Source organism: Pogona vitticeps, chromosome 2 (assembly GCF_051106095.1).
Source record: "Pogona vitticeps strain Pit_001003342236 chromosome 2, PviZW2.1, whole genome shotgun sequence".
Classification (NCBI taxonomy): domain Eukaryota; kingdom Metazoa; phylum Chordata; class Lepidosauria; order Squamata; family Agamidae; genus Pogona; species Pogona vitticeps.
This window is the reverse complement of record NC_135784.1, coordinates 283,681,254-283,695,588: the sequence shown is the minus strand read 5'-3', so window position 1 is coordinate 283,695,588 and position 14,335 is coordinate 283,681,254. Positions and strand designations below refer to the sequence as shown.

Sequence of the window (14,335 nt, the reverse complement as noted above, 5' to 3'; positions counted from 1 at the left end):
ATACATCTTTGCCTTTCTTTCCTCTGTTCTTCCCTTTTTACCCAGGCTTTGTATTCTTTCCTTTGCTTTCTCTCCTCTGTCTCCCCCCAGTAAGGTGGCTTTCTATACATCTCTTGTCTCCATTCCTTTTCAGCATACTCACAGGGTACTTTGAATTCCACCACTCTCCTGTCCAAGGATCTTCTTGGATGAACTCTACAAGCTCTTCTTTCTCCTCTGTTCCCCACCATGCTTCTGTCCCTCCCCCTCCTTCTTCCCCCTTTTTATCTTCCTCTTTTCCCACCTGATTCAGTCTCTTCCTTTATTTCTAATTTACTTAATTCCCTTTTTATAACTCCCATCTCTTGCTCTTCTGTCTTTGTTTGAGAGTTGGACAGTACACTCTCCTGATCCTGGTTGAGGTGACTCTTTGCCTCACACCTTGCACTACGTAACTTATTGGACCAAATTCCTATCACCATTGAATGGTTATTTGTTATTGTGTTCCATCAAATTGGAACTGACTTATAGCAGTCATAATAGGCCGTTTGAGTAAGTGAGATATTTAAGGAATGGTTTTACCAGTTTCACTCCCCCCAGTGAGTTTCCATAAGTGAGCAGGGATTTGAACTCAGGCATCCTGAGTCCTAGTCCATCACCCTATCCACTACACCACACTGGGTATCTCTAATGTTTATACAATTTATCTAACATTTATAAAATTACCATATGTGTAAATATAATGATTTCAGTCAGATTTTATGCATAGAAGTTGCTACACATGGCTGCCTGCCTGTCTGAGCCCTTAGCATGCTATCATTCTGTTCAGCAAAGATGGCTACCCAACTTACAAACCCAGGCATCTTATATGTAGTGGCCCATGTAGAAATACCTGCTGTATTATCTAGGTAACAAATGAGTGGGGCTTTTAGTCACTTCCTCTCCTGTTCAAAGTGCCATCCAAATTTTAAAAGGTTTGTTGTATTTCTTATTACACACACTTAAGCCCTGAGATTGGGCATTACTGTGGTATAAGAAGGTCATGTGGTTCTTTTTCTTGACAAGAAGCATTAGAAAGTAGTGCTGTGGTTGTAGAGAATGCCTGACATCTCTTTGCCACATCCATTTGCAGTACATTACTATTTGGTTCAGAGCATCCCAGTCAATCAGCCTGCTGATGGTTCCACATCGAGAAGAAAAGCAAATGCGTGAGAAGAGATACTGAATTGCATCTGCAGTGTGCTTGAACATTTTAACAGAAACAGTGCTTTGGACCAACTTCAAAAATAAATAAATCATGGAGTCATGAGGTAGCAATTGAATTTCAAAGAAGAAAGAAGCATGGCAGACTGACCAGTCTGCAGTTTGTCCCTGTCATTAAGAAAGTGATATGGGCCTCTTAGCACAAAACAGTAAATCAGACTATGCAGATTAAAGGTTTACCAGTTTGTGCTCAGTACAAAAATTACTGGGGCAAAGAAGCTCGAAATACAGTATTTATTTTGTGTCTTTTTGCCTGACAACAAGTCTGCATAATGGGTGACAGTAAGAGAAAATCAGTACATAATAAGCACAATATTCCTTTTTAACATTGGCTCTGGAGGAATAATGATCTAACATCTGCACTAGATGTTGCTGTGGTTGGTTAACTTATGTACATGACAGTAGGGGAGAATGCTCCTTCTCCTCCAATGCCCTGAATGCTGTGGCTAGTATAAGAAATAATACAGATCTATCAACTTCCAGCTGCTCAAGTAAGAAAATGCCCCACCAAGCCCCATGGTACTGTTTTGTTTTTTATGACAGGTATGCATCCCACTGACCAGAATCCTCCTACCAGTACCAATTAAACTTCATTGTTAAATGATAGATCTGCATGTATTTCAGTCCATAGACTGAAGGGGTTTACTCTGCTTGAGACCTGCAGGCGAATTTGTGTTCCCTGTCAATTAAGGACCAGGTAGCTCCTGCTTTTTTGGTGGGGAATTTTCCTTAGTTGGGGAGCTGGTAGTCTGTAGCTCCTTATACACTGGCAGAGTGCTTTAGCAGTATCTGTGTATCTAAAATGCATGTCCAGTGATGGCTCGACTTACGACCATAATCCGTTCTAGAAGATGGATGTAACTCAAAATGGTCATAAGTCGAAGCACCATTTCCCATTGAAATGCAATTAATCCATTCCAGCTGAAGAAAAAAATAACAACAACAAAATCAATGCAAGACCCATCGGAAACACAATTAATCCCTTCCGGCCGAAAGGGGGGGGAAGCAATCAAGTGTGCAAGACCCATCAGAAATGCAAAGGAAACAAAGGAAAAAACAAACGGAGCACACTGGAAATGCAAAGAAAACAAACGGATTACATCGGAAATGCAAAGAAACAAAGGGAGCACATCAGAAATGCAAAGAAAACAAACGGAGCAGAAATGGGGAAAAAACCCAACAAACAAACACGCGCCCAAATACCCATTTGAAACGGGGGAAAAAACTTCAAAAAGCAACCAAACCACCCAAGACCCATCAGAAATTGGGGGGGGGACAAAAACAAACAAACCCCCAAGACCCATTGGAAATGGGGGGAAACTCCAAAAAGCAACCAACCCCCCCCCCGAAATCCATTGGAAATAGGGGGAAATACCAAAAAACAAACCCCCAAGACCCATCACAGCACAGAAACATAACCCCCCAGCCCAAAACCACACTGCAAAACCCACCCAGGACAGTTTTAAAATGCAGAAAGCAGCACGTTAACTTATAAGGTAGTCCGAAGTCTTTTCCGATCGCACTCGCTCTAACCGTTGGGCTGAAAGAGCCACCAATAGTTAGCAATTTGAATTTCCTGTCTTTTTTCCCTGCCTTTTTGTGTTCATAAGTGGACGCTCCAGCCGCAAGTCGAAGCAAAATTTTGCAACTGGAACTGGTCGTAACTCAAAATGGTCGTATGTCGGGACGTTCGTGAGTCGAGACACCAATGTATATCCCTCATTTTTAAACCGGTGGCTTGGAAGATGGTTTCTTTATTTTCTGACAGGGAGAAAAGCAATTGCCCCAGACCATATGTCATGCTAAATCTGAAGCCCAGAAGAGTCCTGGCTTATTGTCTGTGAGCAGCATGCTTGTGTAAATGTAGTTAGATAACCTGCATGCATATTGTTTCTCCTACATGAATGCAGCATAAGATCTTTTGCACTATACTCAAGTTAATCTGTTCCAACTGCGAAGTCAGTTTCTTAATGAAACAGGATATTTCAGAAGAGCCTTCTGCCCTGTCGCTCTTTCTTTTGTATATCATGATGAACACAGAAGGAAAAGCTAAATGAAGTTGGAATGCTGGTCCATTGCTTTGTGAGGTTGTCAAAATAACAAGGTTTTATAACAACATTGTCCCTGTTGGATTAAAAAGGTTGAATGCATTTAAAAAATACAGTGGTGCCTCGCACAGTGAGGTTAATCCGTCCCGGATTAACCCTTGCTGTGTGAAACATCGCTGAGCGGTAAGAAAAAAGCCATTGGAATGCATTAAACTTAGTTACTCACCGTTCAGCGAAGTTTTTCAATGGCCGGCAGCCATTTTTGCGCCCTCCCCTCGCTTAACGAGGGCGCAAAAATGCTGTGCACGGCCATTTCGGCTGTTCCGGCGGCCATTTTGTTCCGCGGAACAGCTGATCGGCGGGTCGCAAAGCAAAGGTCGGTAAGCGAACCGCTTACCGCCCACTCTGCGATTTTCGCCCATTGGGGCCATCGCTCTGCGATCGCATTAGCGATCGAAAAAGCGTCACCGTAGAGCGAATTCATCGCTCTACGGTGCGCTCGTTCTGCGAGGCACCACTGTACTGTAGAATTCTTTTGTGCTAGATTCATTATTTTGCCACAGGAATTGTCCTTTGTCAATAGAGGTTAGTCTCCAGTGTGCAAGATGTTAGAAGAGAACTGTTTGATTAGACAAACCTCGTATCTAGTCCTGCCTCCCATTTTTTTCAAGTGGCCAAGCATATGCTTCTGAGAAGTCCCAAAATGTAATGAAGACAATAGGTCTCTCCTGCTGTTTTTTTCTCAGCAACTCAGTAATCAGCACAGGACCTTTTTAAGGCATGGGAGGGACTCAGAGGACAATTGCCCTGCATCTCACGTATAGGGGGGAACTTCAGACACGAAGAGGGCCATATCAGTGTTGGCCTTGCTGCAAAATTGTAAGCTCTTTAGCTTCAGAATCCCACTAATTCGAGCTTCATAAACCTAGTGTGTGTGTTTGGGGGGGGGGGGAAATATCAGAAACCAGCTCTGCTGAGCTTGAAAACCATTTTTGGAAATATGTGCCAGGGTTCCCCAGGCAACATGGCTTGTCTATAATTACACAGAATAAGTAATGCAACAGGTGAAAGAAGATGAGTGGAAAGAACAGTACTGACTGCTACCCTTTATGAACGAATTCAGTTCTTCAAGAACCTTCTGGTTTATGAATGTGGAATATTGTGCTTCTGTTCCTACAATTCAGAATGCAAAGAAATGGTCCAATAGTGCTGCACAATATCATGCCCATGTTGCCAGCAGGAAAAAAGATGTCAAGGTTCACATAGCAAAGGGCAGGCTGAATGTTGACAACACCAGTGGCAGCAGTCAAGATGGTCTCTACAGGTTGCCCTTTTGTGCTCACTACCATTTAAAGAGTGACACCCAGCAGGGGAAAATCCCAGAAGTTGACTCCTTTTTTTCATCAGTTAACAACTTCTCATCCAAACACAAAGCAATTGTAAGGGATGTTTTTCAACAAGCGTGAATCCAGTCTGTGGCTCTGCAGCCAGGTCCCGAATTCTATCCAGCTTAATTTATGTTCTATCAAGTTGATTCTGACTTAATGGTGATTCTTTTCAAAGTTTTCTCCCTTGTATTCTCAAAGGCTTTCATAGCCGGGATCCGATGGTTGTTCTAGTTTTTTCGGGCTGTTTGGCCGTGTTTCTCCCTTGAGTTGCACAGATCTAAACAGCACAGTTTTGGTTATACATTGATTTATAATTAAATATTTAAATAAATAAAACGTCTTCAGTAAATACATATTCAATGAAGACTGTGCTGCTTTGTCTCCATGAAGTGGCCTGAGAGATGTGGGTCTCGGACTTACCAAGGCCCCAGTTGTTGACGGTGCAGCAGCAGAGAGGCTGATGTGATTGGGGGAGGTGTGTGTAGGTGTGAATTTATTGTTTATGCTTTATAGTTATATTTCTGTGGGCATAAGAGTTATACATGGATTTTGAGCTGCACCGTGATCTGGTGCCCCAAATCCCAGTGTTGTTGAAGGGAAATGTGTACACAGAAATTTACCAGTTTCTTCTTTTGGTGTTGCTCTGGGAATGTGCAGTTTGCTTATGCCTCCACAGGCTGAATTGCTTTCTAGAAGGCACAGTGGGGAATGGAATGCCCCAGTAGCCACAAAGCCAAAACTCTGAGCTATCCAGCCATGGTCCAAATCCAAATCAGTAGATGCAGAAATATTTTGTTGACAATACTCTCACTTGATCAAGTCTTCCCTTCTTTGGATCCACACAGGTACCTCAAGGAAAGCCATCCTCAAACCAACAAGACTTTTTTTAATTAACGAGAAAGGACAAGACCTGGTAGGGGGGTAATTTTACAGAAAAAAAATTATTGAAACAACAGCCAAGAATTTCTTACCGCAAGCATGCACTATTCCTCTGTAACTATTTGGCCAATGTCATCCCACACCCCCAAGAACAAATGTTAGAAAAGGGTGTGTGTGTGTGTTCTCCTGCCTATTATCAGTATTCCTTATGGGCCTGACCTTTGTATGCTAGAAAAATTAGGAAGCTAATTGAAGTCAGTTGAATTGTTTTCAACTAACATTAGAGACACAGTACGGTTTATTAGATTGTGATAATGGAGATTCATTACTCTGCGATCTCAATTTCATTTTGATATGGGAATTTAGTTTCCTTTTGAGGTTGCATTTGGCAAATAGTCACTTGATTATCCATGGTCAATGTGTGTTTTCTCGCTATATGTCTTTGTGAAATTATTTGATACAGATGTTGTAAATTTATATACCACTGCTTTAGTGTCAGACAGTACTCTAAGCAGTTTACAAAGATAAAATTAAACAATAACCCCGGCCAGCCAACAAAACGAATAACGGTTGTTGTGGGTTTTTCGGGCTTCTTGGCCGTGTTCTGAAAGTGGTTCTTCCTAACGTTTCGCCAGTCTCTGTGGCTGGCATCTTTGAAGATGCCAGCCACAGAGACTGGCGAAACGTTAGGAAGAACCACTTTCAGAACACGGCCAAGAAGCCCGAAAAACCCACAACAACCATTAGATCCCGGCCGTGAAAGCCTTCGCGAATACATTAAAACGAATAACGTACATACATAAAATAAAACCTCAAATGATGACAGATTCCAGGAAACACATATGAAGAGAGGCTTAAGGAAGGATGCCTTTAAATGCTTCCTGAAACCATAATGTCTTTAGCATCCTCTTAAAGGGTGAGAGGCAGGAAGACTAACAGACTTCCACTGAGAGCCCAATCCATAAAGTACAGCCACAGCCGAGAAGGTACGATTTTTGGTGACCGTTTGTTTTCTTTGCTTCTCTCAGTGTGGCAACCCAGAGAAGTAATTTTCTCTCCATCTGATAAGGTGGGCTGGAGTTCACAAAAGCCTATGCTAAATGAAATCTATTGTTTCTTGAGGGAAACCTTTCGGTTGGGCAAGAGGAGATTTTTGAGCTAAGGCTGTAAAAAATTTTCATACGTGTTCTCATCTACAACATTAAAGGTAACTCACCATGTTGAGAGATCTTGTCAAAAGTATAATCAACTACTCCTAAAAATTTTTTTATTCTTGCACAAAAGCAAATACTAATTTAAAAAAAAAATCGGTGACAGCATTAGGCCCTCTGCCAGAAAAGGAGATAGAAGAGAGAAAAAACTATGCTTTTCTTTCATTTTGCACCACCCCCCTGAAAAAACACCAACCAAGCAAACCCTAATATGCAGGGTTATTATTATTATTTGAAGTAAAATAATAATAACCCTGCATGGGGGGGAATTGTACATAACACTCTCACAGTCATTCCCAGAAGGAAAAAACTTGACATTTCTCATTCTCATTGGTCTATCCAAGTGAGATTTCCATCCTGTTAAGGATTCTTAGCTTGATGACTAGTCTTAGGGGCAGAATGTAAAGAATTAAGTGTAGCTTTATAAAATTAAAATAATTTTCCTCTAATTAAGCAGTGGATCAAATGGTTCAATCAGGAACCTACAGAGCAGATTAAACTACAGTCTCCCTCAGTTCACCACCCCTTATTTGTTAGTTTACATGAACTGGTACTTACTGCCTCAGTAAATTCACTCAGAAACTCTAGTTATAGTTCTTCATAGATTAAAAGATATTGTGTAAAAACGTTAATTTGTTAAATCACTAAGCTTAACTGATTAGCTAGCTTCCTTAGTAACGGAATGGTTACATAGCTGACAGAACAGTTCACTCTAGCTGTTGTCTATTTCTGACAAACTCCATTGCTAACACTAAGGGAACCCTAATTGGGAAAAGGCGGTGAAGGAGGGGAATCTGAGGTAGAGGGGGAACTATTCACTGTTACTGAGCTTATTGACATTAACTGCATCTCCCTCCCAGCCAAAACCTCTTAAAAGGTATCATATGTAGGTTGCAGTATATCCAGCAACTAGTTCACTAAAAATGGATGCAGTGGCTGTAAGTGTCCTCTATTCAAGTCCTAATACAGTTGATTACAAACTCTATATTGCCTTAACGTGTTCCCTTCTCCCACCCCTACTTGTAGACACTGGACAAATGAACCAAATCTTAGTGTTTAAAATCTTTACTTAAATATTCTAAACAATGTCTGTGAATATTCCACTGCTAAAGTACTGCTAATATTTCATTTCTGTGAACTCCTAAAACCTTTCTGATCTCATCTAGAGCACAGTCAGTACCCTCTGTTTCACACATTAGCATCCCAGTGTTTATTTAGACTTCATGGATGCAAAGCAATGCAGAAATACATACTATACTTGCTTCTCCCCCTCCCCCCAAAAAATAGAATATTAAATGGTACCATTTGAAACTGCGGCTGGGGTGTGACCACATTTCACAGTAGACCCTGCTACATCTCATGGCACTTGTGCCCACTGGGGGGAATCAAACGTATTTATTATATCATTTATTCATTTCTAGTGCATTCAGCACATGCTTCACCAGAACCTTTTGCACTTTTGATCCTCTCTTACTGGTTTTTGGCCTTCATCTCCGCATGATGCCGAGGGGCAGTGCTCAAGTCAATTAAGCAGATCATGAACAATTAATCCTTCTTTGTTCCAAAGGGACCATTATCACTGCTTTATTCTAAGCTTTTACATCTGTTTTCTCCACGGAAATAACAAAAAAGCACCGCTGCCAATTTGGTTTCTTTTCTGGTGTGGAAATCAAATCATAGCACTGGTATTCAAGATGTATTACAAGATCTTAGTAGTACTTCCTAGCTTCAATACCCACAAAACCCCACTAATATATTAAAATTTCTTTAGTTATTTTCATGCCCATTTTAATATCATTATTGAGTGGGAATACACAATAACTACAGTTTACAGTAGGTAAATTTTCATGTACAGATCTGTAAAAGGATTCCCACTTACAAAAAAAAACATTTTTTATTTTGTTTGAAGTATATGGCAGTTAAATGCTTAACTTTGTTAAAGACAAAGCTAGAAGCAAACCCAGTGTAGTGGATAGAGTGATGGATTAGAACTCATTAGGCCTGGGTTCGAATGCTCAAACATAGAAGTCCACTGGGAGCGTGGAACTGTAAAACCACCCCTTAAACAGCTTGCTCGTCTTGAAAGCCCTCTTGGGATCACTGTGTCAGTTCCAACTTGACGGCACATAACAACAGATCCAGCTCAGTGAGCTGGATACAGATTTAAGGATATGCAAGGGGGCCTGGCAGGGAGCAGATTTCTTGTCCTTCACCCCTCTCAAAAATGCAATATACCATATTTTTCGCTCCATAAGACGCACCTTTCCATAAGACGCACCAGTTTTTTAGGAGAAGAAAACAGGAAAATATAATCTGTTTTCTTCGCTCCATAAGACGCACAGACTTTCCACCCCCGTTTTGTGCGGGAAAAGTGTGTCTTATGGTGCGAAAAATACGGTACATAGAGTGCCAAGGAGGGTTCTTCCATGGGGTAGCCAATATGGCAAAAGAACTTACTACATGTCACTGACTCCATTTGGCGAAGTCCTTCAACGTCAGTGCACTATTTCCTAGGGGCTAGTGGTACTGCCATGAGTGTGTGTGTGTATGTGGGGGAAACATGGAAGATTCTGCATCTGCCCACCAAATCCAACACAGTGAAAAAGCGGTTTCTACTTCTGCCTTAAAGCAACTCCTCTTTCAGACAGCTTGGTTTTCCTCATTCATTCAGCTATTTCCTTCTGTCACTTAAATGTATCATTGCATTTTCTGCAGGAAATTCTAAAGAATGAGAACTACAAAGAAGAAATTAAAGAGAGGATTCAGGAGATTTATGAAAAAGACCGACTCTTACAAGCCAAAGAATATGAAGATGGACTAGTGGCAGAGCAACTTCATACTCAGATTAAAGGCCATGCATCTGCCCTTCCTTTTGGAAAGAATGAGCCTTCGGAAGACCCGGTCAGTACAGCAAAGACTTTTCAGCCAGGATCCTGGATGCCTTCTAAGGAGAGTCCTCGGAAGGAAGAAGGGAACAGATGAAAAGCATCTAGAAATAGATTAATTAGGTTAATGTTTTCTTATTATATATTAAGTGACTGATGCATATATACACTTGTGTAAGTGTATATGTATTTGTTCATTAACTGTGAAATTGATTTGTTCAGTGGCAAGGCATTTATTCTCAAGATATTTTTCTTTAAAAAGTTGATTAAATTATTGCCTTCTATACTTTGACACGTGTTTTCTATTAGTTTCACTTTTAAAAGAATATTCAATGTTGATATTATTGTGTGGATTATGGGTGAAACCATTGATCTTCAAGATATAGAGATATATATAGGGGTAAGGAAAGGGACGTGGGGGCACTGTGGGTTAAACTGCAGAAGCCTCTGTGCTGCAGGGTGAGAAGACCTGCAGTCGTAAGATCAAATCCACGCAACGGAGTGAGCTCCCATCACTTGTCCCAGCTCCTGCCATCCTAGCAGTTTGAAAGCATGTAAAAATGTGAGTAGATAAATAGGTACCACCTCGGCGGGAAGGTAATGGCATTCTGTGTTTAGTCTCGCTGGCCACGTGACCATGGAAACTGTCTTTGGACAAACGCTGGCTCTACAGCTTGGAAACAGGGATGAGCACCACTCCCTAGAGTTGGGCATGACTGGACGAAATGTCAAGGGGAACCTTTACCTTTATAGGGGTAAGGAGATGAGTCCCATAAATCATCATCTTGCCACCCTGAATACTCTTCTTCTTTGGGAAGCTAACTGGGCTCATGTCTGGGAATGGGAAACCACCAGGCAATGCCAATACGCCTGCATCAAGCCTTACAGCACTGCTACTAGTGATAGTTTACAGTAATGGGATAGATGACCCAAACAACTATGTAGAAGGCAACTTCCTTTGTCCATAATCCCTTTTGAGTGACTTTGCTGATTACGGCTGACGGGAGTTCAAGTCCAAAGTTATCTGGGGAACCAAAGGTCATCATAGAAGACATAACTATTTATATATTAATGTACTATGAAACAGAGCTGAATACAGAAATATCAAATGTAACTTACTATATCTATGAATAAACTGATTCTTCCATAACTTCAGTAGTGTTCTAACTTTTACAAATTGTACTGTATCGAGATCATCTGAGGATATTCATTCAGTGCTGTCCTCATAATCAGCATCACATATGCTGGAAAGACCAAAATTCAGAAATACAATTCTAATAACTATTAGAAATATTGGGCCTCGCAACAGCAGTATAACTTGAAAAATGTTAGTTAACCAATAGGTAAATATATCCAACTAAAGATCCACCACCTATTTGCAGCAGGGTGTTCCACAGATGACAAATATTCCACACCTTAGGAAAGACTTGGTCCTGATTGTACTTGGGGCTGAGAGATCTGCTCTGCTAATCCTAAATATCGTGTATGTCCAAAGGGATGCCTGTTCTTTTGACACTTCTACAGGGGCCAGACATATACCTAGATGTAGTAGTTTCTTCCCATAGCTTTGTCTTGGTTTAGCATGGGGTATACAACTTTTCTTACTCTGGGGATAAACAACAGGGGCCAGTAATCTTCTATCAAAATCCATCACAGTCCACGTCAGTCCAGAAACCAAGGTAGCTAAGTAATAACCTGTTGAAGTCTATTTCCAGTTTTGATGGGGGTGGTGCACCATTTTTATTTTATCTCATGTATAGACTGTCTTTCTCCCAATGAGAGGACTCAAGATGGCTCAGTGTAAAAACAAATAAAATTAAAAACATCTTAAAATCATACATTAAAGAACGATTAAACTATAAGAGTAATTTTACAACAAAACTTCAAAGACAAACTTACTTACCTAAAGAAGTGGGTCTTAAACTGTCAGTGGTAAAAAGGATGGGACTAACCTAAGCTCTCAAGGTAAGAGCATTCCACCTGGAAACGGCCACAGAGAAGGCCCTCTCTCATGTCCCCAATGAAATGTGCCTGTGATGGCAATGATAGGAAGACCTCCTCTGAAGATCTTAAAGACCAGGAAGGCTCAAATCAGAAGATACCATCCTTCAAATAACCTGGACCCAAACCGTATAGGGCAGTGGTCAGGGAATAAGGGTAAATTACCCCAAATGGGGTGAAATTGAAAATCTTGGGGGTAATGAGGACGCAACCCTAACCACCTTCCCTCCTCCTCCTCTTCTGCCCGGAGGGGTCTCCGGTTGCCCAATTGCCCCCTTCCCACCCCCTTCTCCGGCCCGGCTGCAACCGAGCCACCTGCTGCTCTTCAACAGCCTCCCAGGAGCCACCTGCTGGCGGAGAAAGGGAGCCCCCCCCCACAGGGCCAAGAACTGAGCGTGGCCCCACCAGGTGGTGGCAGAGGAGGAGGAGGCAGCCTGGTGTGGGCAGCCCCGGCGCAGTCGGCAGCTTTCAACTGACCACGTGTGACCGAGATCCTTTCAAATCAAGGGGGTAATGTCGGCGTATATAAATTTTTTAGGGGGTAAAAGGTAAAAAAGTTCCCTGACCCCTGGTATAGGGCTTTATAGATAATAACTAGCCCTTTGAATGATGCCCAGAAACAGACTGGTAGCCACTGCAGTTGTTGCAGTGAGGGCATTATATGTTCCCTATCACTGGCCCCAGTCAGCTGTCTGGCAGCTGCATTTTGAAACAGCCTGTTTTCAAACCATCTTCAAAGGTAGCGCCACATTAATCTAAGTGGGATGTATCCAACACTTCACAGTATTCAAACTGGACATCTCAAGGAACAACTACAGCTGATGCAAAAGCTATGCAAAGGCACTTCTGGCTATTGCTGAAACCTGGACATCCATACTCAGGGATGAATCCAGGAGCACACTGAGGCTCTAGACTTGAGCTTTCAGGGAGAGTGTTACCCTATCCAGCATAGGTTGCATCCCTGTTCCTTGATCTGCTTTAGTTGACCAGGAGAACCTCTGTCTTGTCTGGATTAAGTTTCAGTTTGTTTGTCCTCACATCCAGCCCATTACTGACATCAGGTTTAGAACCAAGAATTAGATGGAAAGGACAGCCGGGTGTCCTCAGCATACTGGTGACACCAAACCCCAAAATTCTAGGCAACATCTCAGAGCAGTTTCATGTAAATGTTAAAACAGCATGGGGTGGGGTGGGGTGGGTGACAAAACAGAAGCTTAAGAGCCTCGTGGCGCAGTGGTTAAACCGCTGTACTGCAGCCAAAACTGTGCTCACGACCTGGGGTTCAAATCCCAGGTAGCCGGCTCAAGGTTGACTCAGCCTTCTATCCTTCCGAGGTCGGTAAAATGAGTACCCAGCTTGCTGGGGAGCAGAGGTGGGATTCAGCAGGTTCGCACCTATTCTATAGAACTGATTCCTAAATGTACTATTGGTTCTTAGAACCGTTTGCTGGCCTGAGATGAATGAAGGAGGAGGGGCCAGGTGACCAGCGACGAGCGGGGGGAGGGGGGCGCAATTAGCTGCCTCCCTTCCTGCGCCACACTGAGCCGTCTGAGGTGGGGTGTGGGTGAGAGAGATAAAGCCCTGGAAAGAGCAGAGGCATCAATGGGGGAAAGGGGGGGGGAGGATGAGTCCTTGACGTCACTGGAGAGCTCATGGCCTCGAGGCAGAGAGGGGGGGTGATTGACAAGGCATGAGGGCAGGACACAGAGGGAAAAAGTTTTGGGGTGAGACCGCTTCAGTCCAACACACAACCGTCCTCATTGTACTATGATTTTTTTCAAATTAAAGGTACCATATAAGACTGTTGCTTATGTGGTACCTTTTTTAAAAAATGTCCTGGACATACATACATACATACATACATACATACATACATACATACATACATACATACATACATACATACATACATACATACATACATTTATTTATCATTAGGACATAGAACCTGTTGTTAATTTATTTGAATCCCACCACTGCTGGGGAGGCAATGTGTAGCCTGCATAATTAACTGGTAAACCACCCAGAGAGTGCTTGAAGCGCTATGGGGCGGTATATAAGCAGCACGCTTTGCTTTGCTTTAAGTGACACCACAGGCCAAAAGCCAGGATGTTGGGGGTCTCCCAGCACCACCTTCTGAGTCCTCCCCCAAGGGACTGGACTAGAGCCACTGTAAAACAGTGCTTACAGTCCCATCCCTGAGAGACAGCCCAAGATATCATTGTTAATGGTATCAAAAACCAGTGAGAGTTCCAGCAGAACTAACAGGGACACACCCCAGCTATCCAGTTCCTAGCCTGGGTTATTCACCAAGGCAACCAAAGCTGTCTCCGTCCCATGGCCAGCTGCAGTCCAAGAACACCTGGGTTACCTAAGGTTGGGAACCACTGGTCTAGACCATCTACTTCATCCAGGAATCCTAGAAGCTGAGATACCATATGCTCCAGTACTTTGCTTATAAATGGAATCTTTGGCCAATAATTTTCCAGTAAAGTAGGATTCAATGAGGATGTTTTATATAGCACAACTGCTGCTCCTGGGTGTTTTCAGGAGCAGAAAACAACTTCTCTTCCACCAAAATGTGAAATCCTGCAAAACAAAACAGAACAAAACTTTGGGCAGCGTTTTGCCTAGCCAGCTACCCCAGTTTAGACTACAGAACTCTGGACTTCAACATATGC

At 42.4% G+C, this 14,335-nt stretch overlaps 1 protein-coding gene across 2 annotated transcripts in view; it reads left to right on the top strand.

The window, feature by feature from the left end:
* Positions 1-10,803, top strand: part of NDUFAF2 (NADH:ubiquinone oxidoreductase complex assembly factor 2) — a 76,958-nt gene extending 66,155 nt beyond the window's left edge. For both annotated transcript variants that reach the window (XM_072992717.2, XM_020783657.3), the window contains one exon: positions 9,484-10,803. In XM_072992717.2, the coding sequence (XP_072848818.1) occupies positions 9,484-9,750 (267 nt within the window). In that variant the 3' untranslated portion in view covers positions 9,751-10,803. The remainder of the gene's footprint in view (positions 1-9,483) is intronic.
* Positions 10,804-14,335: the final 3,532 nt, after the last annotated feature.